The sequence below is a fragment of the Haliotis rufescens genome, unplaced genomic scaffold (genome assembly GCF_023055435.1).
Source record: "Haliotis rufescens isolate VD_foot unplaced genomic scaffold, xgHalRufe1.0.p SCAF_2, whole genome shotgun sequence".
Classification (NCBI taxonomy): Eukaryota; Metazoa; Mollusca; class Gastropoda; order Lepetellida; family Haliotidae; genus Haliotis; species Haliotis rufescens.
The window spans coordinates 57,181,699-57,209,683 of NW_025963890.1; the positions used below are offsets into that span (position 1 = coordinate 57,181,699).

Genomic DNA, 27,985 nt, shown 5'->3' on the forward strand with positions numbered 1-27,985 from the left:
ACGTTATTTCTGGAGAATCGAAGATGCGGTCGCAACTTGATGACGTCCTATATTGGACGACGTTATATTTTAGAGGGGAGTGTCTGCTGAGTTCAGGGCAACGCAGATAAACGCGATGGTCGATAGCCGACAAACGATCGCAGCAAAAAGCGGGAGAGATATGACAATCGCCATTGAGGGGGAAAAGTGCAGGTGATCCACGTGAGGATTATGAGAATATGCGGGAAATACCAGCATGGTTGTGCTTAAAATGGACTTGTCCGGCATTGCCGAAGTTGAGGGATTCTATTGAGGGAGTCATTATTAAATGTAAATAATACAGGTAACTATTGTTAAGCTTGCACATTTCATCACCATCCTTAAAGAGGTTGTACAAAATGTTGATCTCCCCAATATCAACATTATATGCGCCCTTCCAGGTTTATTCTCCCTGCAGTGTTTTGTGCGTACCATAAACAAAAACCACGGGTCGTTTATTTCTAAACAAACACATTACTAGCGACATGCCACACTTGACTGGGTGAATTTTAGCCGGCAGTCAGCAGAACACTGAGAGCATGTAAAATAACGAGACTGGGACCAACAAACCAGTGACTGAAAGAATTAGCAACTGACATATTGCTTGTTTAGCAGACGACACACAGTCAAGTGTGTGAGTATAAATTTAACGTCGCATCGGCATTATTTCCGCCATCGTCAGCGACGACACAGTCAAGACCGACCTCCATTTTAGCCAGATCGCGCGACGTCATCCTCAACATTAACAGTGGACAACTGATGGCGACTTCAGAAGCCAGGATCATGATTATTAAATAAACAACATACTCAAAATATTTTTCGTTTTCAAATTTTATGCAACGAAAGGTATGAAAATAAACACATGTAAACATTTCACAAGTCTTTGTGTAACCAATGAGAAAGATTAGATTCTCTTCATACAAATATTATGTCCAAATTAGGAGTCGGACTGTTTAAATTGCACGCCTTTCCTCTTGATGGACGACGATTGGCTGATATTGCCATATCCGAATGCAGATTGGACGACAAGATAGTTGTTTGGATCTGGAATGAAATAAGAGGATTGTTAAGAAGCTTGACTTCACTGTCTGAACCATTTACTGTCTTCACAAGATCGGTACATAAGTCACTGGAGATGTTCTTGTCACAAAAACTGCTTGCTACACGCGTTCAAAATGGCACAATACCTGTCTTTGTGATATTCACCATTGTGGTAAACGTAAGAACTGCACAACTTCGGTCTTTCCACCAACATCAAACTGACACGCCGGAATAGTGTTCAAATCGGCGTTAATCCATTGCAAACACGCTCACTCAAAACGACCTAACTCACTCAATCCGCTTACATTTGATATATTCCACTTAAGAAGTTTAATTAGTTTAAAATGAGTGGGTGGATTTTGCTCAGCTTTTAGCAATATTCCAGTAATATCAAGGCGTAGGACACCAGAACTGGACACCACTCAGAAGAAATTACTTATGTCTACAATGTTGTCTCGCCTCCGGGGTCCGAAAACAATCTCATTTAAGTCTTTCTCAGTTTTCGCTACCGCTAAACAAAGATCTGAGGACATCCCATTACGGGTCATGTCAGAACGACCTTTCGCGAACTTTGGCCGATCAATGAAATGACTGGCAAGAAATCGACAATAGCCAACCAGAAGGCAGCTTTCTCGAGCTTTACGCCGCTCTTTTCAAACTGGCGACTACGCTTCGAAACATATTTTGACGTATTCTCGATTAAAAAATTAAAACTGTTAAAAAGAACATTCTGGAAAAGCTTACAGATGGCCTAGATTGTGTGGATATAATTATAAATCCCGTAACTGTCGTTCGGAATACCCTCTGTTAAATATTTCGAGGTTGCATGAGAAAACACCTTCCGTCTGTCACTTTTCAGGCCGCCACGATAATGTTGCGGGGCACGGGTGGCCCAGTCGTCTAAGGCGCCGCGTTTCGCTGTGCAGGGTTGCGTCCCTTGGGCACGCCAGAAACCTATGATTGTGGGTTCGAACCACGGTTCGCCCCGATTATGTTTCTAGGTTTGTCAGCACCATACCCGTGCTCGTGGGTTTCACCGAAATGGTAAACGTCGAAGACCTGCATCACTTGGGGCTTTCCTCCCACATTAAGCTGACATGCCGTGATATGACTGGAATACTGTTAAAAGCGGCGTTAAACCAAACTCGCTCACCCGCGATAATGTTGGAATATTGCAGAGACAACAAAGAAACGGAGATCATGGTGCCGTCGTACAAAACAACCTCAGCGCTACGACTGTCGTAAGTCTGCATGTGTTAAGGTATGGGTGTTACGATCATCTGAGGGCTAAGATGGCTTTGTACAACGGCACCATGGTATCTGTTTCTGAAAGAAACAAACAATTGTAATTCGTCCTACCGAATCTTGAGTTATTTCTGGGACAGCCACCATTTCTGACCAGCTGGTCGACCTTGTCCCGCAGGATGACCTTGTCTGACATGAGATGGGTGTCCGGTCGACGGAGGTGTTCCGATTTAGGACGTCTCGTCATGGCGGAGGACTGGCTGATGTCACCGTAGCCGTAAGCTGACCGCACAACGAGGTAGTTGTTGTAGTCTGCGGGAACCAGTGTTTGATCATACATATACACTAGGTTTGTTTTTGTTTGTTTGTTGTTTAACGCCGCACTCAGCAATATTCCAGCTATATGATGGCGGTCTGTAAATAAGCGAGTCAGGACCAGACAATCCAGTTATTGATATCATGAGCATCGATCCACGCAAATGGGATACGATGACATGCATCAACCAAGTCACCAAGCCCGATCACCCGATCCCGTTAGTCGCCTATTACAAGCAAAGTCGCCTCTTACAGCAAGGATGGGTTGTTGAAGGCCTCTCCTACCCCGGATCTTCACGGGTCTTTAAAAAGTGTACCCATATACACATGTGGATAAAGGGTAGTTTGAATTCACACACACTGTACCCTATCCTTTTCAAGTCCGGTACATTTTAGAAACTATTTTATAACATGGAGATATAAACGCGGTTTGTTCAAGTACTGCATTATCGGACTTAAAACTAAACACATCACACAAAGACCAAATCTATCTATCTGTACTGTGTGACTTGTTTGTTTGTTAAACGCCGCACTCAGCAATATTACAGCTACTGTATATGACGGCGGTCTGAAAAAAATCGAGTCTGGACCAGACAATCCAGTGATTGATATCATGAGCATCGATCCACGCAATTGGGACACGATGACATGCATCAACCAAGTCAGCGAGCCTGACCAACCGATCCCATAAGTCGCCTCTTACGACAAGCATAGTCGCCTTTTACGGCAAGCATTGGTTGCTGAAGACCTATTCTACCCCGGATCTTCACGGGTCTGTAGTGAGTGAGTAACCATTAACACCACTTAAAGTTATATATCAACAATATCAACATGATCAAGGCAGGGGACAACAGAATTGGCCCTCACACCTTTTACTCATATGGGGAATCGAACCCGGGCCTTCACCATGACAAGCGAACGCTTAAACCACTGCCCCTCGCTGACGTACCTGGTACAACGTTGTAACCGAGCAATTTCCCGTATCTCATGGCATCCGTCTCCATAGCCCCATAGCCTGCGTTCTTGGTGCCTGTGGGGGCCTGTTGGATAACGGTCGTGAGGATAGTGTTGCGAAATAATCTAATAATGCGTACATATAAATGCAACAATCACTTTAAGACAAAGACTTCATCACTGCACCAATGTTGCAACCGGGTCACAAGTTGTCAACCCCAATTAAGTGATTTGTTTAAGATTTAGTTTGTTACTGAGCGCTAGCCCCGAAAATTGGATAAAGTGTTTTGGTTCTAAGCGTGCCAGTTCCGCCCAATGGATTGGTTTAATAATCTTTATGCAAAATTTGGTGATTTCCCTGAAGAAATATGTGTAATAGTTTACCGTCACTCTGGTACAAATATGTTTTCTACGCCGTTTCCTCTCATTCCTTCTCTCAATCTTTTCTTCCACTGTCTTTCTGTCACACATTTTCCTTTTCCTTCCAGGCACCCCATTTTGTTTGCAGGATACAGAAGATTGATCTGAAAAGAAGAATAGAATTTAATCAGTTGAACAAAGTCAAATAAAAAAATAATTTACAACTCAAATGTTCATATCTTCTGAGAGAATCTAAATTACAGATGGTTTCTTCACAACTAACTACCTTTACGAAACTTGCTTTCTAAAGGTACTGTCGTCGGCAGAATTGTATGCAGTTTACAATATATTGTTAATGTCACATTTTGTTTCGTCACGATATGGCTGAAATATTGCCGATGTGACGTTAAACTTTAACTCACTCACTCACTCTAAAGGTACTGGTATCTGTATCGCGAAAGGCCGTATTGAAAGAATAAAGAAGCGTACGTCCATATGTCAAATCTGTCCTCGTTGATACTGCAGTTTAGATATTCTGCTTACATATATCTAAAAGAAATATGTATTCTTACTTTTCTTTAATGTCAGAGTGCGAAACTCTACAGATACAGTGTTGCCTAAAGCAGCAGAACTGGAGGATGGGGCATCAGTTCGGGAAACAGAGTTGCATGTTGATTGGCCCCGACTTGATGGTCTGAACTTATCCACAGGCTGCACATTCAGCGATGGCATATTCTCTTCTCTGGACGAGGTATTAGCTTGAGGCCAGTCAGACTCAGGGTACAGAAATTGTCGTCTTTTTGTTGATGTTGGTGAAGTGACACCTTTTGTGAAAGAAACGTGGAACTTTTATACATTCATTTAACGTTGCCATCGGTTTAAGAAATATGGATAAAACGTTAAGTGAAATAATCAATAAAAGGATAGATCAGGATTTGGTGCGGTTGACCCCGTTGTATTCACTTACCATTTATATCTTCGGAGTACATCACTTTTGTACTGTCAGTCAGCACAATGCTCTGAAAGGCTCGGGCCTGTTGATTCCAAAATGTCCTCAAAATACAACGAAGTTTGAAGAGCGAAGGAACAGCGTACTTTATCTCTGGCGACAGCGTGATTGTCTATGACGTCATAATCATAACGACGTCATGGCAACCCTTCGAAATCGGCAACTTCCGGAAATTCTCCTTTTCTTCTTTTTGTCATTAACATTCTGTAAAAGACGTCTTTACTATATTTGAGATATAGGATCCTGCACTAGTTTTTGTTTACTTGTATATATCAGTTGTTTGAAGAAAGGTCATCCGCCCACTCCGTAAGTCAGTTTACGTCATGTACCACTATGACGTCATAGACAACTCTTCCTGTGTTCCGACATCGAAGAGTGACTGGAGCAGTCCCCATTTTACCATACTACCATGCGAACAATGCATCAAGTAACCTAAACCAAAAAAAGAAACAAAATACATCAAAAGAAATTTATAGAAAACATTGTTCCAAAAGTGTTATAAAAAAACCTTAGGCGCGTCGGAAATCGTGCGATCAGGGTTTCGGATCCCAGACTTGATCTGGTGATGATTCTTTGCGTGTCAGCATCATATCCACGATCTTGGGTTTCACGACTGAGACCTGCATCACATGGAGCTGACCAAACTGGGTATCCTTCGATGTCTCACCCCTCCCCCACACATACCTGCCCCTGCATAGGGAGGGGTCGTGTGTGTTTTAACCACGTGCCGTTCTAGTAAATTTATATAAAATAATTAAATATTAGTTCATATGACAGATTTCCCTATTTGATGTTAGGAAAACAAGCCTTTTCACTATTTCAAATTATGTTATATTGTATTCTTTGAATTTGGTAATTTTCTCTTATAAAAATGAAGACAAAAATGTAATTATGTGTAAATTCGGAGTTTTAGGAGGAAGCCATATTGAATTGTTATTTTTATGCAAAGTAAACTGAGGGGCAAAAGAAAGTATACCGCGGGTTGTCTTTTATGTAGTTGAAAATGGAAAGAACTGTTGTTAAATTTATTCTGTCTATTTAACCATCACTCATTCCTAAATAGTTTGTAAAAAGTAAACTGTGGCATGGTGATATTGTGTAAAAATATATTAGTTCAATGAAGGCTAGTGATCCTTTGTCTCTCTATATCTTTATACTATGTGCTGAAATACTAGCAATAATGATAAGAGACAACAATAAAATAAAAGGTATTAAAATTGGAAATATTGAATATTTACTCTCACAATTTGCAGATGACACAACTGCTCTAGGGGCTTCAGAACGATGCCTCTATACTGTGCCACAGGTTCTCAGTGTCTATGCTAGATTTTAAGTTAACATAGACAAAACAAGGATACTCTGGATAGTATAAAAAAAACCACGCTGGAATAAAATGATGTCAAGAATGGAACCTTGATTGGAGGCAAAATCCGTTCGATCAACATGGAATGAAACTCAGTACTGATCTCGACGAAACGATTAGCTTGAATTACGATAACGCATTTAGGAAATGTGAAACACTCATGTGCGTTTGGTCTTCAAGAAACCTTTGGGGAGGAAATCCATGCTAAATCACTAATTCTACCAAAATGTAAATATTTATTTTCATCTCTACCAGATCCACCAGATACTAAGCTTAAACGTTTAAAAAAAGGTGTATCTTATTCATTTGGGGAGGTAAACTCGACAAAGTAAAGAGGATTCAAATTATATGTGAAACATCAAATGGAGGTATAAAATACCCCAAAATAACAAATTAATACTTGCGAAATAAATATCAATGATACGTAGAACATAAAATCGAAATCAAAGTGGTGTCCATTATTATTCTTATATACACCTCGTTCTGGGCCAAATAATGCTTTCGAAATTACCTGCAAGACATTAAGATTACAAATGTTTACCAAGATAGATAATATATACTACAAGGACCTTATTAAGGCCTGGTGGAAATTCATAGATAACACCCACATCGAGCGTATAAATGACAAGAGTATCCTAGCACAATATAATATAAACATAAATTATATAAACATAACGAGAACATAAAGTTGGAAATACCAGTATATTCCATAAAGAATGGTTTGTAAAAGGGATACGTTTCATAAATGATCTTCCACATAATAACGGACAATCCATGCCATTCGAAACCTTTAAAACCGTTTTCAACGCAGGTGTTCTTCTCGCTGTTAAACAATACTGTCGAAGCCAACGATTACCCAAATTTGCTATTATCCTACAATCTTCCTTTTTACCATTACATATGTATTATCTGAATAAACGGAAAAAAGGTTCACGGTATCTCTATAAAATACATATTAAAGATATTAAATATGTGAGAGAAATAATCATTTTGCTAAATGGGAGTACGAACTTGGGCACGATATTGAAGAACAAAACAGGAAGAGGATCAGTTCTATCCCGTTTAGGTGCACGAACGTGACTAAACTACAATGGTTCCAGTTTCAAATTTTACATCATATATTGCCAACAAACTGTCTTCTTAATAAAATTGGACACGTAGACAGTACAAGTTGTAGCTACTGTTCTAATGAAACAGAAGATCTTATACATATATTTTGGGAATACAACAAAGTAAGCTCCATCTGGCGAGACATGGAAATTTGGATATCGCACAAAACACAAAACACGGTAACAATATCCAAAATGTTCTTTTTGGTTATTTACAGAAAAATAACAATCCTATAAACCTTATCATTATTTTGTCAAAACAAATCATTTTCAACTGTAGAAATATAATTAATATCCACCAACATTCCAATTTATATACAAGGAGCTGAATTCTATGAGTTAACAAAGTATACTTCCGTCATTTTTTGTAATATAGAATACTTTAATTAGCTTTGGTGAAGCTGTCATGCTATATTTCTGTGAATATAATGTCATGCAAAAACGTGTAAATGCTCTAGAAAAATAAACAAATACTACAAAATCAATGAAGACTGGGGTAAGAAATGAATTTTCAACCACATGACCTCTACCATGTTTGAAAGGTTGTCACTTCGGAACGATTTTTTTAAAATATTGATTTTCAAAGACATGATGTCTAAGACAAGCATCAGCTGTTGTGTATTATGCGGATTTATATGTTAAAACTTTTAAAGGTTTTAAATCAAATTATATTTTGAAATGTTTTTATATAAAACTATAGATATATAACTTAAGATATTTTCAATTAAAAATGAAACATATGATAAAATCACCTGAGACGTTTATAGATTCTATTTCTGCTATTCGTGTTCGTGTTGTAAACAAATGAATATACATGTATGTATTATTGTCTGTTTACAAAGAGGACTATTGATTTTGTGCCAAACAGAGAAATGAATGTTGACTTAATGTTAAATTATATGTAGATTGTATGCCTGTGTTTGCTATGTATATAGACGGCTTTTTGGTTTATCAGGATATACTCGCCAGAAGTGGTTTTCTCGAGGACACTCATCAATATTGGCATGTAAGAAACATTTACATGTGCTTCCTTTCTTTCAAAACTGTGTCGTGGAAACTGGGCGTATGAATTGCGACCGCGCATTCCAACAACAGTACCAGTTCTTTATTTAGCATTTCACAAATTAGAGTTATCTTTCTTGGCTAGTTTCAATAAGCGTGTGCTGATTGGTCAATTACTTGCTGAGTAAGCGCTACTCAACCAATCAACAGTTATTTGCGGGAAAACCGAAGGTCACACTGTCAGGGCGCCAAATACATTTTGGCGGAGTTTTGCGACTTTTCTGGTCACATATGAGTGTGTGTTGGTAATATTTGCTTAAATACATTATAAGTGTTTCCTCAGTGTATATGTCATTTTGAATATAGTCGTCTGCAAGTTTCAATCAAGTTATGATGTTTTCTATCGTTATTTTCATTTATTATAACCTCGATAAACGAGTGTTCATTCCATTCTTTCTGACCTAAAGCCATTTGCAATTTGTCAAGCGGAATATTATTTAAATCCCCGTGACGTGTGCATGTGTACCGCTGTTCGAAAGTTCCTCTGACTGTTTTTATTATCTATTATAATATACCAACACGTAAGACATGAACAACGGATAAATGTACCGTTTTATTTATTCAACATGGAGGTTGACAGGATGACAACGTAAATAAATACAGCGCGCATGTCCTGCCTATTTCGTTTTTCAGTTATCGTCGGATCATGGGTTTTCGGACATCATACGTTTTCGGACGGCCATGTTTATCGCGGTTACTCGCGCTATAACAGAGGCTGTAGCATCACACAGACATTTTAAATACTCAGATGATTGCTTGTTTTATAGAGATAGTTGTCTTTTATAAGTGAATGAGATGTTTTACAGTTGTTCATGTGATAATAGACAAATCAACTAATGTTTCTTAAGCGAAAACCCATAAAACAGGGATACTGAGATATGTTTGAATCATTACGTTTGTAGCCCTATTCGGTTTTTCATTCTGTATAATCACCACTGGTTCATACATTACTATTTTTTACACTTACAGAGGACTGCCACAAGTGATGGCTACTTACAACATGAGAAGAAAAAGGAAACTGCAGCCCTCTCCTGATAAAAAGAAGTATGAATAAATATTTTAGTTTCCTCCAATGTTGATGTGAATGAACAATTGAAATTGAGTGCCTGGGCTCCAGATAAATCACTGTCATGCCTTTACATTTGAGTTACTTGTTCAAATGTGCATGAATAAAATTATCAAGCCGGCTGAAAATATAACACTGGAATTATCCATCGTCGCCTTTGCAGCTTGCGTACATGTATGTTTGTACAGACCTCTATTTACTGATCAAATGCAGGCATGAAGGTGCAAATAATTCAAAAAGGTACTATATTGTGCTTATTGTCAGTTAGACATGTGAGCTTATGTGATATGTGACACAATAGACATGGACACATGCAAATCAGAAGTCACCTGAAACTTGTTTTAAGCAGAATTATGTTTAAAAATGGTTGATTCATTGGTTTAAATAATACCCAATAGACTTGGAGTAAATACTCAATGGTGACCCATTCATGGGTAGACACCATTTGTCATACCCAACTATTCCACAGCTCATTTTAGACTAAATATTTGGAGAAATCTGTGGGTTCTTCTAGCATGCCTTCTGCTGTCTAGATTAGTTTAGGAGTTGAGGTTGCTTTTTTACCTACTAATTTCTAGAAACACATTACAGATACTGATGTCTTCAACTACAACCATGATGACTTTAATATTGTATTTTATTTCCTTCCAATCCATGCTGTGAAGATCCGGGGTAGAATAGGTCTTCAGCAACCCATGCTTGCTGTAAAAGGCGGCTATGCTTGTCGAAGGATCGGATGGTCAGGCTCGCTGACCTGTGGATCAATGCTCATGATATCAATCACTGGATTGTCTGGTCCAGACTAGATTATTTACAGACCGCCGTCATATAGCTGGAATATTGCTGAGTTCGGCATTTAACAACAAACAAACAAACCAACCAATCCAATCCATGCCAACAATTATTTACTGTTTATTTATCATTGTAATGAAGAGACACTATTTTGACCATGTGTTAACGACAAGGGGGATTCATACAATATTGTTTTCTGCAGACCTTCCAGCCGAACTCTGGGGAGGTCGGGTAGCCTAGTGGTTAAAGCGTTCGCTCGTCACGCCGAAGACCAGGGTTCGATTCCCAACATGGGTTCAATGTGTGAAGCCCATTTCTGGTGTCCCCTGCCGTGATATTGCTGAAATAGTGCTTATTTGCGGCGTAAAGCCATACCTGCTCACTCTCACCAGCCCAACTCTACATGATCATAACTACAAAAAGGCTGAATATTATGGTTCAGGAAATAATGTTAAGTATTCTGTTGACAGGGCTGACATCGCTTCTCCCAGGAAGAGACTAAGGACTAAATCAGTTGAGCCATCAACTCCCTCATCTCCCATCAAGAGTCCATTCGCTGATGCTGATGCGGATTCCCCAACGTTTGCTACCAAGTCTTTCTATGGATCCAGACGTAAGATAGCATCAAGTCCCTCTTCCTCAACAAGCAATCCAGTTGTGGTGCTCAGCCCGTTGGCTGAAAGGAAACTGGCAAACATCAGAGGTAATACTAAAAGACTTCAAAAGAAATGGAAAGATGGCCAGACTAGTTCAGAAAATGGCAGCCCAAGTTCCCAAGGCAGTGGCTACTCAAGAAGATCCCTACGTAATAAAGACCAAAATGACAAGAAAAGTCATGTTGTTAAAGGTAATCTTGTTCAAGGTAAAGAAACTCCAGTCAAAGGACGAAAGAGGAAAATTACAGTTACTAAGAATGCTAAAGGTTCCCTGACGCCTTCCCTGAGGAAAATTGATCCAGAAGACTCTGAAAACACCCCTCTCAAACAGAAGAAAATGAATAAAACTTGTAAAAGTTCCGGAAAGAAGTTTTTCAGAACCAAATCCCCAGCAAATGCTGACAAAATGGTTGGGAGTATTGTTGTCAGGAAAGGATTTAATTTAAAATTTGTCCCCAAAAGACTGAGTGGTAACCTGTGGGAAAAGTCGACCAAATCCAAGAGTGCTAAAAAGGGAAAGAAAACCCCTCAGAGTAAATACCCCAAACTGAAAATGAAAGCCAGCAAAAGCTTGAAAGAAGATGCTTTTCTTTGGGAGAGTGAGCCAAGCAGTGGGGAGAACACAGACATTTCGACATCTGGGAAAAGTAAGTCGAAGCCTTTTGTGATGACTAAGAAAGTTTCAAGCTCACCAAGAACGATTGAGAAGAAAGTTTTCGCAAGCCATGTGAAGCTTCAAAACTGCAAGCAGACAAAATCCCCGGCACAGAGCGAGGTAATCATGGACAAAGTTGTTAAAACCCCCACAAACATTAACAGTGACAAACAAAGTGTGGTTAAGACGAGCAAACTCCGGAAGAGTTTTGTGGTTGTAAACAAATGTGATGTTGAGATTGACGGATCGCCTGGCTCCGTCGATTCTTTCCTCGAGAGCTCCCCAACCAGTGTGTCGTTGATCAGTGAACCATTTGTCTCGAGGAAAACTGAATCTTTGTCAGGATCCCACGACTTGTTTGGTTTTGACAGTCTGATGGGTGACGATATTGAGACGACACGACCACCTTCAGTATACTCCGATAAGTCTGCTACACCTACCAAAGAAATCAGTTCCGAAGAGAAGAAATTTTTCTCAATCTTTGATCCCAAGAAGAAAATGCAAGAGCCTCAATCAAATTCCAGGTGATTAATATATTTGTTGTAATTAACATTTGGCATATTTGAAGAAAAATCTGCATATTATTGCAACATTCTTGTAGATTGTAGAATATGTTATTACTTTCTCATTTTCGTAGATAACATGTCAAGTGTGCAATGGTCATGATGGCATTGATAGCTGGAATAGGGCACAGAAGAGAGTTCTCTAGGGTAAACTTGCACAAGATCTGCAAAGCTATGGTCTACAGTGGTCTATACACTTCTGAGAAGAGTTCAGCTACTAGTCCTCGTCCAGTAAATTTCTTTTATCACATGAATGTTGATTATGTCTACAATCATCTGATACTGAACTATTTAATGTTAAATGTTTTGGCACAGACTATTCAGGGTTAGAAACTAACAGTTTTTGTCCACTAGTCCTTATAATGATAACATATAACAAAACCCTTAAAATGGGCCAATTTCTACTAGTCCTTAGGATACCTTTACTATAGGGCAGTTTGGTAAGGACTACAGGACTAGTGCCAATTTCTAACGCTGCTGTTTGGGTTTGGCATGAACCTGTCTGTGTATTTGCCCACTTGCTATGCATACTAAGGCCTGAGTCAAATAAAATCTTTGATCTAGTATGCATGGAGTCCAGGTAATAGACCATATATGAGTACTCAACTCTACTGAATAAAGATGGCGAGTGCAGACCAGTATATGAATGTTTTTGACTTATGAACAACAGTTACCATGGTTACCATGCAGTGTTCTGCCAAGAAACTGAATGAGTTGGGACAGGGACCCATTCAGCATAAAACACATGGGGTCATTTTTAAAACTTTTGGGGACACGCTCTGAGCATGTTGAGAGATCATACAAAACTTACAAACCGATATGCAGGTTATAGATGCAGAATCACCGTCCACTCGTAGTGTTATTGATACATGGAGTGTTTCGCATGGCATTTTCCTCAGATGTAACGTATTACAGCAACAAGTCCGATGTCATATATTTAGCCTCAACAGTTTGTTAGTGATCACTGCCGTTAGCATTTCTTTTCAAGGTACATATTGTTTATTAGTTACAGTAAAAAAACAATTAGAATCGACCATATGATGTCTTTAATTGCAAAAATGTATATCTAATTTTTGTTTGGACCATTTGTGACATTCAGCAAATGAAAGAAACTGATAGTAAAGTGATACACATGAGCTCTATGTTTAAAGACAATAAAATCAGGATTACTCTTTATAATCAAAGCAATGTTGATGTCCCATTGCAAGTAAGTATAATTGTGTGGAGCCGTGAAGATCCGGGGTAGAATACGTCTTCAGCAACCCAGCTTGTCATAAGAGGCGAATAAGGAGATTGGGTGGTCAGGCTGGCTGAGTTGATTTATACATGTCATCATATCCCAATTGCGTGGATTGATGCTCATGATGTCAATCACTGGATTGTCTGGTCCAGACTTGATCTTTTACAGACCGCCGTCATATAGCTGGAATATTGCTGAGTGCGGCGTAACATTCTATTTACTGGTTATTGCAATGGCTTTCACCATGTTCACAAGCTCAGCAAGGGTACACAGGACAGAGTTACCACACCATTTTGTGTTTTAAAGTTAACCTGCTAAAATCTTCCCAGAAGTTCATTCGGAAATGATGTTTCCATTTGAAATTGACAAAATGGTGGAAACGCAGAAGTGAATTTCCTCTCACATTGTAATCTTGATTATCTCAGTTCCCTGTTTCCATGACTACAAAATGGCAGCGACTGACCATATTTATTTTCATTTGAAGAAAAAAAGGATCTACATGTGCGATACAGATTGCAATATATTGCAATACAAATTTGTAATACTTTATTAATATTACACTATATTTTACAGTGTTACTAATGAGAGATTCGTAACTTCCTGTGAATTACCGAGTGGCAGTATATAGCTTCTTTTAAGTGCCAGCTGAAACTTAGCGCTATATAAACATTTGTATGTACTATAAATATTGTAAAGCTGATATTTAACTTTTAAGCTCACTGTCAACACGGAGATCCCTACGGTCATCCCCGAGATCCTCGCCGGGCTTCAAATTCACCAAGGATACAGATGGGATGGAGCAAATGATTATTGTAAGGATTGACCATGATTGTGATAGTGTTTTTCTGATCAGGACTAGATACCTGCATTCCTAGTTCATTAGGGGGCACGGGTGGCCCAGTCGTCTAAGGCGCTGCGATTCGCTGTGCAGAGTTGCGTCCCCTGGACACGCCAGAAACCTATGATTGTGGGTTCGAATCCCAGTTCGCCCCGATTATGTTTCTAGGTTTGTCAGCACCATACCCGTGCTCGTGGGTTTCACCGAAGTGGTAAACGTCTGAGACCTGCATCACTTCGGGCTTTCCTCCCACATTAAGCTGACATGCCGTGATATAACTGGAATACTGTTAAAAGCGGCGTTAAACCAAACTCACTCACTCACTCCTATTTCATTACCGGTACTAGCCATGCCTACAGTAGCTTGAAACTGTAGGGGGGTACATATTGTTTGCAATTATTGCTTAGGTCTTCTTCTTTTTACATGATATCAATCACTGGATGTTCTGTTCCATACTCGATTATTTACAGACCGCCGTCATATAGCTGGAATATTGCTGAGTGCTGCGTTAAACAACAAACCAACCAAACCAGTCTTTTTATTTTCAAAACACCATAGTGTTTGTGGTTGAAATAGAAGTAGTAGTTATCATGGTTATACAGTTACAAAACACAATTCTCTAAAGTGATCTGTTGGGGTTAAACATGTTCAAAATTGTTTTAATGTACTGATCACATTTTGATATCGAATAGGGCTGTTGGTCAGTACCTTAAATTGGGGTCATTTGGCTAAATAGATCCCACATGGTCCTGTTCAAAGCGTGCAGGTCACAAATCGGGCGAAAGTTAAGCAACATGGGTCACAGAGAGTAGTTGGATGGGTGATTTGTGTTCAGACCTGTGTTTCTTGGGCTTCGAGGGGCAGTCGGGTAGCCTAGTGGTTAAAGCATTCGCTCGTCACGCCGAAGACCCGGGTTCGATTCCCGACATGGGTACAATGTGTAAAGCCCATTTCTGGTGTCCCCCGCCGTGATATTGCTGGAATATTGCTAAAAGCGGCGTAAAACCATACTCACTCACTCACTCGTGGGCTTCGCTCATGCCCAACTCTGTAGTACATGTAGCACATGTGGTATCTCTTTAAAGGCAAGTGACTTTGTTCAAAATATTCCCCTGTGCAGTGTATTGGTACCTGGTAGGATTGTTGTATGCTATTTTTAATATTAATCTGTGATATTCCAGTTATTTTACCGTGCATTGATATAATCTAAATATATGTATTCTTACATTATAACTTCTTGTCAGGATATGGATGAAATATTGTCGATGTGACGTTAAATATTAACTCACTCACCTGGTAGGATGAAATGGTAATGTGACTGTCAACCTTATGGCACCTCAGCTTGGGTTGTATACTCCCCAGGGAGCTGAGAAAGAAAATCGAGTGCACCCTGATCCATTGACTGGGTTAATAATAATGGTGATGACGCTCTAAGCATGCTTCAACGGAAGCGCTGTAGCACATTACAAATATCCATTTATGACTTTTGTGTTGCTGTTGCAGGACGCTGGTCAGAAGAAGATCGGAGCCATCCAGTGCGAGACCTGCAACATGCTGTACAACCAGGGCGATCCCAGTGACGAGGCAGACCATGCCAAGATACACCTGACATTCATGAGTGCACTCAGCTTTCCTGTGAGTCTTGATCAACAGCAGAAAGCATTATATTTTAAGATGAATGTAGAGCAAACAATGTTGTCTTCATCAGTCTCAAAGCTGATATTGTTGAACCATTGGCTTATGCAGGACTTGCTATATTCTCAAAGATTACAATGCTATATATATATTCTATGAAAATGGATCCGATGGTATATGTTATAATGAAAGCTGTTTGGATTTTAACATTTTAACAAGCCTGGTCATAATCATATTCCGTATTCGACGTTAATCTCAAAATTAGAAATAGAGGGCTCTTATTAGAAGTTTTTTTTGGTGGAAAAAAACAGAGGTGAAAGTCTTGTGTACATTGATCAATCAGAAGGAGTGCTAATTGAGATTGTTCACAAGCCAATATATTAGCAAAAATGGGTGCTTATTAGAGCGGGGCGCTTATTATGCCGAATACGGTAGTTACCATTGTTTTGGAAGCAGTTGAGTTTGTTCTGCAGAAATTGAATTCGGGAAAAGTAATTGCGTTTCTCAAGGTAGGTACCAGAGATGATACAAGCATAATACAAAGTTGCTGTGTTGTTGTGTCAGGGTTGGAAGAAAGAACGGGTTGTGCAGGAGTTTCCAGACGATGGCGGAAGGATTGTTGTTGTCCTGTCACAAGATCCCAAGTATGCAACAAAGAAGGTACGCTGCTTGTTTGTCTGTTGTCCTCACTGTCTCTACCCCATAGGGATTCTGGGTTAGAATAGGTCTCCAGGAACTTGTGGTGGTCGTATCATAGGGATTCTGGCTTAGGATAGGTCCCCAGCTTCCTGTACTGGTCATATCATGGGGATTCTGGGTTAGAAATAGATCCCCAGCAACCTATCCTATCACATTGTGGGGATTCGGGGCTAGAATAGATCCCCAGCAACCTATCCTATCACATTGTGGGGATTCGGGGTTAGAATAGATCCCCAGCAACCTATCCTATCACATTGTGGGGATTTGGAGTTAGAATAGATCCCCAGCAACCTATCCTATCACATTGTGGGGATTGGGGGTTAGAATAGATCCCCAGCAACCTAGCCTATCACATTGTGGGGATTTGGAGTTAGAATAGATCCCCAGCAACGTATCCTATCACATTGTGGGGATTGGGGGTTAGAATAGATCCCCAGCAACCTATCCTATCACATTGTGGGGATTGGGGGTTAGAATAGATCCCCAGCAACCTATCCTATCACATTGTGGGGATTTGGAGTTAGAATAGATCCCCAGCAACGTATCCTATCGTATTGTGAGGATTCCCGGTAAGAATAGGACCCCAGCAACCTATGCTGGTCGTAAAAGTGACCCAAATGGATCCCCAGGTGACTTGGTTGATTGCATGTCCTCGTACCCTGACGGTGTGGATCGCTGCTTACTTATCAATTTCTGGATTGTCTGGTGCACACTCGATTATGTACAGGCCACCGTCATGTAGTTGGAATATTGCTGAGTGTGGTGTTAACCCTCTGGCTGCCACCTAAAAATAGCCTGTGTACTATCGCTGTGCCGAGTTTATTTGCAAGTGACGTTCTGGAAACTGCACACTTTCGTCTAAAAACGAAGTAACGTAACAACGATAAAACCCACAATTTTCAAATTTCACACTATAACAGCACAACCATTTCCCTAACTGTCTATGTAAATATTGTAAAGCATTAACGTGATTAACAGTAGTTTATAGCTCGGCAAACGTATTGAATATGCGATTTTTTACAAAATTTCCATGGCGGCTGTTTTGTTGACATTGCGCACTGGATACTTTGAGCGTCTTGTCAGGTTGTAAATCTCCACCAATGTAAAAACCAAAAACATTATGCGAAAGCCCGTTTGTTTCCCGATTACCGTGTTGAAAATGAAACATCTACACCTCCGTGGAAAATCGTCCGCGAAATCGTCGATTACAACAGTCTTATGATGATTAGAGACAGATTGATAGGGGCGGGGGTGGTGGAGAGAAGGGGTTGGCGATATGTTGGTAGACTGAATAAGATTACTGTGATTATGAAATGCTAACTTGTGCCTTGTTTACAGGTGGAGGAGATCAACAGGGTGATGAGCATGGACCTTGGATTCCCAGAACAGACAGTGTGGTACAAGCCACACCTCAAGGTACAGGGGTCGTTTAACTGCTGGCCTGTTGGCCCATGGCCAATTAGAATTACAAAGGGCTTGCTGAAATGTAAAGTAGATGGCCCGTCTGGCTTGTCAAAATTTCACCCCTTCTCTGTATGTTTAATTTTTTTAATTTTATCATCTTGGTGGAATGACAACCAGCCGTCATTTTGGTATTGTTGTGTACAACAACATCTTTTTTGCTGATAAGTCCCTACTACGAAATGAGACAAATAGAAGCCAAGGTTTAATCTCAGAGTGCAGCAAAATGCATTTTTGGGTGAGGAGTTCTAAAATTTTGAGAGCCCTACATGACCTCAGGTTCAGCCACTTCTCAACCTCCAACATTTAGGACAGTTTATAGAAAGGCCAGTAATTTTTTAAAGAAGCAAGCCCTGCTGGCTACATAAAAAATTGTTGTTAAATCTACCCTTCAGGTAACACTGCCAACAATGCATACAAGAATATACTGTATAGGGGTACCAATATCAAACAAAGGCTTTTTTAGAATTGTCAGTTGGTTGACGATTATTTTTGTTGGTTGTCAGAAGCACTTTCATTTATTTTTGTCAAGACATTGTTGGTATTGGGAAAAACTCAACCCTATATGCTGTGTAGGATATGATAAGGTGATGATGATGATGATGTATTTTATTGTACTTCAAACAGTGAGTGCTTGAATTACCTCCCTTTGTCCAGTGACCGACAGTGCTTTCTCTTTGACTTATATTTCAGCGCTGGAATAGTTTTTGTAAAATTGAAATACTGTCCTACCTACTTTCTTTCATGTAGCAGTTTTTATTTTCATGATAAGAAAGTCCAAACATGGCATAGTAGGACAGAAATTAGCTCCTGCCTGTTAGAACCATTTGTCCTCCTGCCCAAGTCAAAAGCTGCCGCTTGGTAGACAACACAGAAAAAAATGACTGATTTTTCTCACTGAAATGAATTTGTTTACACCGAATGAGACTGAGGTTATCAAGAATTGATTAATATTTTATTGATGTACCATAAATACCGCATCTTCTTAATTGTATACATAAATATGCCTTCATCTGTACCATGATGTGGATTATTCCTTAGGCCTCCTCTGTACCACATCCTTTTGAGAAGTACCTGTACTCATAAAGCTGTACTGTTTTTCGAGTGCATATGTATCCTGTGTATATGACTGAATAAAAATTTATAAAAAAAATAAAAAATAAAAATAAATATTTTATTGGCCTGAATTATTTCACCATCAACACAGGGTAGATTTGGTGCGGCTGATGGGCGAGTGACTATTATTTTAAGGGTTGCCCTGAGTTGTCTTCCCTTTGTTCCAGGTGTTTCTGTATGTCTCAGACGAGAAGGAAGTGCAAGGGTGTGTAGTGGCAGAGTCCATAACAGAGGTGTGTACTGGCAGCCGTCCAACAGATCTGTAGTGGCGGAGTCCTTTCAGAAATGCTTTCTGTGAAAAAACGGATGATTGTCTAAGGGCTTTGATTTGAACCTTTCTCGTTGTGCATGTTTGTGACTCAAGTGAAAACAAGAATGGTCTAAAGAAATCCTGATTCTTTGATCATGTTGATGTAGATTCCTGCTTACAAACTATAATCAGATAGTTATGTAACAATACGGCGATACAGTATAGTATCCCGATATCATGGATATGAGGTCCATGATACAAAAGGGGCGGTGGGGTAGCCTAGTGGTTGAAACATTCACTCGTCACGCTTAAGACCCAGGTTTGAAATCGCCACATGGGTACAATATATGAAGCCCATTTCTTGTGTCCCCTATCGTGATATTGTTGGAATATTGCTAAAAACAGCGTAAAACCATACTCACTCATTCAGGTACTCACAATTCATCGATTTACGGCCCCTCTATAGCGATATATTCAATTACATTACAAGTTAATGGTGTAATGTGAATAACAACATAAACAGTTCAACAACCAGCTTATGCAGATTCTCGAGTATTTCTTTAAATAGCTTAACATACACAGTGCCTTCTAGCCCAACAACATCCCATCTTCAATCTCTGAAATTTAAAAAAAATTATTCATGGTTTCAGGTGATTCACCTGCAAAAGGGAGAATATCAGCTTCTGAAATAAACATACTGTATCAAGATACGAATCGTATCACACCCATAGTATCGGGATACGTATCGTATCCTTACCATGACTACACCTCCACCATTGAAGTGATTAAAGGAAAGATGACTCTTTAAAATATTACTTGATTGTTTTGGACAAACTGAAGTTGTGTGTTAAGTAGAATTAAAATAAACAGCAAGTTGACTTGGTTTTCATGAATGACCAAATATTACCAGTAGCTAATATTAATGAAATGTAAGATGCATTCTAGTGATTTTGTATCATAATGGTGTTTGTGTCAGGGTTACCGAGTTATTCCCGAGAGCCAGGGAGGCGGGAGTCAGGTGATCTCCCGTACTGGGCGGCCCTGGTGTTGTGAGACGGAGCCAGAACCCGCCCTGGTCGGAATCAGCAGGCTGTGGGTGTGCAACATGTACAGGCGTAAAGGGATCGCCTCTCGACTTGTCGACACCGTCAGGTCAGTGCTGGACGGATTGACCGAAACACAAATATCCACTGTTAACTGACTGTCTAAACGCTTAGGACATATAATTCACTGAAGCTAGAATTCCATGATGTAATAAATATGCAAATTTTAAGGGGAATCCACTGATCAACACTGCAGTCATCAACTTGTGATGGCCATCTGTAATTCTTGCTACGGGCGTATGTAACTAGAGCTTGTTTTGGACATAATTACGTACTACGCTGATCTTTGTTTTCCTGGATACTTTCATTGAATGTTACTGGTTACTGGTCTACTAGTTTGCCTGTCATATTGTTATTTTCTTTATTTTACAGACAAGTATTCGAACATGGTGTCCTCATTGATAAAGACGAAGTTGCCTTCTCCGACCCCACAACTGATGGTAAACAGTTCGCCACAAAATACAGTGGCACACCAGCCTTCCTCGTATACAAGTACATGTAGTCAGTGAAGAGACTTGTTACTATGGTTACAAAGGACCAGGATCATTTTCTTGTGTTACCATGGTTATGGAGAACCAGGATCATTTTCTTGTGTGAACATGGTTATGGAGGACCGGGATCGTCATCTTGTGTTACCATGGTTATTGAGGACCAGGATGATCATCTTGTTACCATGGTTATGGAGAACCAGGATCATCATTTTGTGTTACCATGGTTATTGAGGACCAGAATCGTCATCTTGTGTTACCATGGTTATGGAGGACCAGGATCATTTTCTTGTGTTACCACAGCTATGGAGGACCCAGATCATAATCTTGTGTTACCATGGTTATGGAGAACCAGGATCATCATCTTGTGTTACCATGGTTATGGAGAACCAGGATCATCATCTTGTGTTACCATGGTTATGGAGGACCAGGATCATCATCTTGTGTTACTATGGTTATTGAGAACCAGGATCATCATCTTGTGTTACCATGGTTATAGAGAACCAGGATCGTCATCTTGTGTTACCATGGTTATGGAGAACCAGGATCGTCATCTTGTGTTACCATGGTTATGGAGAACCAGGATCATCATCTTGTGTTACCATGGTTATGGTGAACCAGGATTGTCATCTTGTGTTACCATGGTTTTGATGGACCGGGAACCACATCTGGGGTTTCTGTGTATCTATTTTGATTATGTATTCTTGTCAGTTAGACCTAAAGCAGAGACTGCATGTCTCCATTCGAATAGGTTCAACGTAATACTTTTGTACTGTGTATACATCTTGTGACATTAAGTTTTTAGAATAGTCAGCACGAAGGTTTTGTTATTTATCGTTTTGTATTCAAAGAGCTGCATTTTTACTGGGGCAGATTTAAGAAATAAACATCTGACTGCCCTTGTGGTCCCTCCAGTGTTAAGAGAACTGTACCTCTGTAGCCAACAGAGCCACAAGTAAACAATATTCCTCCAGGCGCTGTTTGTCCATTGAAAGCTATTTATGATTTATTAATAGGTATATAAATAAACTGAAAAATGACTCTGAAAATCATGTTTTGAAAGTTATGCATATTTTCACAGAGGTGGATTGCAGATTTTGAAAATGCCATGCCACCACACCACACCACACCACACCACACCACACCACAAACATTGGATCTACCTGTTGGTGAAAAAAAGATGTCAGCGGGCCATTGGCTTCAAATATTCTGCCCTTGATGCAGAATTGTTCAGTGACCCCTCTAAATTGTGTGGCATGGATAGCCTCCCTATGTTTCACACCTCTAATATTTAGCTCTTTATATTAGGTAGCCTTATATAATAAGTGTTATCATTTTCTGTACATTTGAGTTGGAGGGGAACCAATTATAGTGATCACGAAATATTGACATTTTTCAGCAAAGGTGGCTGGTAAGGGGCCCTGTGTCACATTGTATATTGGAAGTTGAGTTAAGAAATGAGTTCTCCCTTTTGTTTATCAACTTGTGAGATGTACTGGCTCATTTATTCACAGTTGTAATACCACCATAGGTGTTGTTTTTTTTTAAGTCTATATCTTTGTTGATGCATTATTTCCGACACTGATGTAAATGGCTGTCACTGTCCGGCCAAAATGAAAAAATAGCATTTGCAACCAACCGTGCAAAATTGGACCAGCTGACCACAGTGTTTTGCCAGCTTTAATTATTTTTATAAACACTACTACCTTTACTCAAAACAAACTATAGAACAACCACAATTGGAAGGCTGTGTACCCACCAGCCATGACGGATGAACTGTAGGATGAACTGTAGTCGTATGAAATAATTAGGGCTTCTTTAACTCCTTTTGGGTAGTATTTCTTTTTTCACTCCCCAAATCATTGGCTGTATCTTCATCAGTAATCGTTTTAATTCTCAAGAAAGAATTGGTCTTCAGCAACGCATGCTTGTCATAAGACTAACGGAATCGGGTGGTCAGACTCACAGACTTGGATGATTACAGACTGCCGTCTTATTGCGTAGTGCAGCGTTAAACAACAAACAAATAATTGTTTAGAGAAAAAACAATTCCCCTGCCTACCAGCCTGACATCCTGTAACAGTTGTGTTGCCAGTGACCTATGAATTGTGGGTTGGAATCCAGATTCGCCCTGATTTAGTTTCTTGGTTTGTCTGCACCATATCCGTGCTTGTGGGTTTCACCAAAGTGGTAAAACATCTATGACCTGTATCACTTTGGGCTTTCTTCCCACATTAATGCTATCATATTACTGGAATACTGTTCAAAGCTGTGTTAAACCCAACTCACTCACTCTATTTGTAGTAGTTTCTTGAATAATGGAGCTGACACTAGTGATATATGTTTATATGCTGTTCAAGCGCTTGTATTTAATCTGTGATGGTGATATGTCTAATATAAATCTTGTATCAGCATTCCTATGTCGTATGGATTTTTTCATATGTAGCATTGGGTAGTACTTTTGTTTCTAGTCAGGCAGTTCTTGTTTATAAAAATTGGTGCATTTAAGAATACCTACTATGGGTTAGAAATCCAAGTTATGAAAAAAATTGTAAATGAAATATTTCTCAATTATGCATAGTGACATCATCCTTTTCTTCAGACGTTAAGACAACCCAGACCCATTTCTCAAATGCATCATTTAATTTTATCAACCCAGAAATTTTCCTATTCGGAATATCAATTATTATTTAAGTTTATTAATTAAAACCCTTTGCATTGTTTAAACATTTTTAGTGTGTTAGTGATGATTGCATTTACATTTTGCTGCAGTGTTTCAGTCAAAAGTTGAGAATTAAATAAGAATTTATATGGGACATCTTCTCTTGTCTAGTTCATTGGCAGCCACCAGCAGAAGTACAGTCAGTATCATGGGCCATTGTCTTTGGATATTGTGAATTATCAATAAGACAAAAAATCTTATCATTTGTATTTGGGGATTTTTTCAAATAATTAGAAACTCCTGAAAAAAATGTTTTTGATATGAGAATCCTCTGAAATTTCTTCTTTCTTCTTTTAAGAAAAAGGAGACAGTCGGATGCTGCTCGGAATATCAATCACTGGTTTGTTTGGTCCAGGCTTGATTTGCTTAGGGTGTACCATGATAAAGCTAATATATTACTGACTGGCCTTGCCAAACAAGTCATTCCCCCAAACAGTTAGGTTTGGGATTTACTTTTAGTATATTTTATTTATGGTCATTTTACAACATACCTAAAGTAGAAATGACATTTTAGACCTATAATTGTTTTCTAAATGATCTGGGCGGTGAGGTAGCCAAGTGGTTAATGCGTTAGCTCATCATGCAGAAGGCCCAGGTTCGATTCCCCCATGGGTACAATGTGTGAAGCCCATTTCTGGTGACCCCTGCCGTGATGTTGCTGGAATATTGCTAAAAGCTGTGTGAAACCATACTCACTCTCTAAAAAAACAACCAGACATAAAATAAAGTAGCAGTGCAGAGTTGTGTCCCTTACCTATAAGGATCTGGTGATCATAGGTTCCATTCCCAGATTCACTCCAGATTATGGTCCTTATGTTTTCTGTGTAGGTCAAACTTTTTCATTCACCATTATTTATATCATGGAGTAGAAGGAATGTCTAAAGTTAAATGACTTAAAAGAAATAATTTTTTATTATCTATAAAATCTATACCATTTGGTGCTTAAAATGGTTTCCTTATTGTTGGTCAGTGTAAGTCTTACCTGGAATTTGCATTTCAAAATTGGGTAGTGGGGTAGCCTAGTGGTTAAAGCGTTAGCTGTTTGCTTGTCACACTGAAGACCCGGGTTCATTCACTACATAGACTGGGTACAATGTGTGAAGCCCATTTCTGGTGTCCCCTGCCGTGATATTGCTGGAATATTGCTAAAAGCGGTGTAAAACCATACTCACTCACTCACTACATAGACACAATATGTGAAGGACATTTCTGGTGTTCCCCAGCCTGATATTGCTGGAATATTGCTAAAAGCTGCGTAAAACCGCAATCACTCACTCACTCATGCATGTCAAAATACAAGACGGTTTTGACAGAGCTCATTGTTGGTGCATTTGCAAAATGCTGATTTAATAAGTTTACATGCTTTCACTGTTTGTAATTAGGTTGGAAGTAAATTCCTTTGTGTTCATTAATTTGGATGTAGCCATCCTAAAACTATTAAAGGGCAATGTTAAGTATGGATGTGTGTTCTGTTCTCTGTTGCCTTAGTAAGCAGTGAGGTTGGGGCACCAGTAGCTCTGTTCTCTAAAGGCTGAATTTACTGCATGAGGCTGGCTTGGAATCACTGATTCGCACTGTCTTTGTTGTCAGGACTTGGTTGATTACCTGTCATCGTACCCTGACCGTGTGGATCGTAGCTCATAATATCAATCACTGGGTTGTCTCGTCCATATTTGGATTATTTACATGCCTCCGTCATATAACTGGAATATTGCCGGCTTGGAATAACTGATTCGCACTATCTTTGTTTCGTGGATTGTCAGCACGATATCTGCTGGTTGTTGCTCTAATGAGGTAATTTGGTAAAGGTCTAATGCTTGCATCACTCGGGCTTTCCTCCTACATCAAGCATGAGGAAGTATGACTGACATACTGTACAATGGGTGTTAACGAACTCACCCACCCACCTGCAAGTGATGTGTTTTCACTTGAAGGTCACCAAACACTGGGGTCAAAGGAGCTAGGAGTGTGTGTTTGTTTAGCGCCGCATTCGGCAGTTTTCCAACTCTATGACGGGGGTCTAAAAAAGCGAGTCGACCAGATAATCCACTGACTGATATTATGGGCATCGATCTACGCAATTGGGATACGATGACATGCCTTATAACCAAGTCGGCAGCCTGCCACCCGAGCCTGGAAGACGGCAAGCATGGGTTGCTGGAGACCTATTCTAACCCGGATCTTCATGGGTAGCGCTAGAAGTCATCTTCTGTGGTGGTTGAGGATATGAATCATAGAATTGCTCTGATTGTGACCCTTGATCTGTCGGCAAACAGCATACTCATGGTAGGTGTGGACAAAATGGTACAAGTCCAAAACCAAGTCACATTAAACTGACACTCCCTTGAATAAATTAGGTGTACAAATGGTAAAAAAACCCAAAACTATAGGAACCCTCGGGATTCTGAATTAGAATAGCTCCCTAAAAAGCGACCTATGCTGGTCATACGAGGAGACAGAATGGAACTTGTGATCAGACTCTGTGACTTAGTCGAATCCTAGTCCTCGTACCCCGACCACGTGGATCGTAGCTCATAATATCAATCACTGGATTGTCTTGTCCATATTCGGATTATTTACAGGCCGCCGTCATATAACTTGGATATTGCTGAGGGAACCGTTAAACAACAAACAGGCAAGATTCATTTCATTAATTGTTTTAAAGGTTTTCCCCAAAATGCCCGAAGGCAGAAGTGAAAACAAACAAAATCCTTTTAAAATATTTAGAAATAATGACCAGATTATTACCGCATTTGTGCTATTACTGTATTACCTTTTTTTATAATACACTCCCACGTTTCCAGGGACAGTGTCTTTTCATGAGGGAGCGGGAGAAGATTAAGAAAGTCAACATATAAAAAAAGATTACTTGATACGATAATTTCCCTTTGCTTTATTTATTTTTTAAAACGGCTGATGGGTGAAGGTCGGTTCTGTAAAACGGGCAATGTGAATTGGTTTGGCCTCAGGAATTTATTTTGTAACTTCGACCTGTGCCTTTTTTCACGTATTATTATGACACACAGTATCACAGTTTTTAAGCGCATTCGTTAATTAAACGACCCCCACTTGTGGATGGAGCGTTGCTTGCCGTAAGAGGCGACTAACGGGATCGGGTGGTCAGGCACGCTGACTTGGTTGGTGCATGCCATCGTATCCCTTTTGCCTGGGTCCATGCTCATGATGTCAATCACTGGATTGTCTGGTCCAGACTCGATTATTTACAGACCGTCTTCATATAGCTGTAATATTGCTGAGTGCGGCGTTAAACAACAAAGATGAAACCCACGAGCAATGGTATGGTGCCGACAAACCTAGGAACATAATCGGTGCGAACCGGGATAAGAACTCAAAACGTTGCTGGTACGCACAACTAGAAATCTGAATAAACCGCTACTGTTAGGTAAACAAAACACGTAAATGGTACATAAACCAAACAATCCATGTAAATCGCCACTGCTGGGTAAATCAAACAATTCAAGTAAAAACTCTGTTGCTGGGTAAATCAAACAATTCAAGCGAACCTCTATTGTTGGGTAAATCAAACAATTCAAGTGAACCTCTACAGCTGGGTAAATCAAACGATTCAAGTGAACCTCTACTGGTGGGTTAATCAAACAATTCAAGTGAACCTCTTGCTGGGTAAATCAAACAATTCACGTGAACATCTACAGCTGGGTAAATCAAACAATTCAAGTGAACCTCTACAGCTGGGTAAATCAAACAATTCAAGTGAACCTCTACTGCTGGGTAAATCAAACAATTCAAGTGAACCTCTACAGCTGGGTAAATCAAACAATTCAAGTGAACCTCTACTGCTGGGTAAATCAAACAATTCAAGTGAACCTCTATTGCGTGGTAAATCAAACAATTCAAGTGAACCTCTTGCTGGGTAAATCAAACAATTCAAGTGAACCTCTACTGGTGGGTTAATCAAACAATTCAAGTGAACCTCTACAGCTGGGTAAATCACACAATCCAAGTGAACCTCTTGCTGGGTAAATCAAACAATTCAAGTGAACCCCTACAGCTTGGTAAATCAAACAATTCAAGTGAACCTCTATTGCTTGGTAAATCAAACAATTCAAGTGAACCTCTACTGCTTGGTAAATGAAACAATTCAAGTGAGCCCCTATTGCTGGGTAAATCAAACAATTCAAATGAACCTCTACTGCTGGGTAAATCAAATAATTCAAGTGAACCTCTACTGCTGGGTGAAGCAAAC

General features: G+C 39.7%; 2 protein-coding genes across 2 annotated transcripts; one reads left to right on the top strand and one right to left on the bottom strand.

Annotated features, from left to right (window-relative positions):
- Nucleotides 1-833: 833 nt before the first annotated feature.
- Nucleotides 834-5,047, bottom strand: LOC124143601. The gene is made up of 6 exons (XM_046512630.2): nucleotides 4,901-5,047; nucleotides 4,506-4,757; nucleotides 3,958-4,097; nucleotides 3,569-3,659; nucleotides 2,419-2,616; nucleotides 834-1,062 (listed from the first exon to the last, which is right to left on the bottom strand). The coding sequence occupies exons 1-6, from the start codon at nucleotides 4,920-4,922 to the stop codon at nucleotides 956-958; spliced, it is 810 nt and encodes a 269-aa protein (XP_046368586.2). The 5' UTR covers nucleotides 4,923-5,047; the 3' UTR covers nucleotides 834-955.
- A 3,594-nt stretch (nucleotides 5,048-8,641) lies between these two features.
- On the top strand, nucleotides 8,642-22,087 carry LOC124141396 (N-acetyltransferase ESCO2-like). The gene is made up of 10 exons (XM_048400219.1): nucleotides 8,642-8,711; nucleotides 9,446-9,520; nucleotides 10,805-12,169; nucleotides 14,164-14,260; nucleotides 15,790-15,921; nucleotides 16,486-16,581; nucleotides 17,959-18,036; nucleotides 19,365-19,430; nucleotides 20,424-20,599; nucleotides 20,923-22,087. The coding sequence occupies exons 2-10, from the start codon at nucleotides 9,462-9,464 to the stop codon at nucleotides 21,050-21,052; spliced, it is 2,199 nt and encodes a 732-aa protein (XP_048256176.1). The 5' UTR covers nucleotides 8,642-8,711; nucleotides 9,446-9,461; the 3' UTR covers nucleotides 21,053-22,087.
- The last annotated feature ends 5,898 nt before the right edge of the window (nucleotides 22,088-27,985 follow it).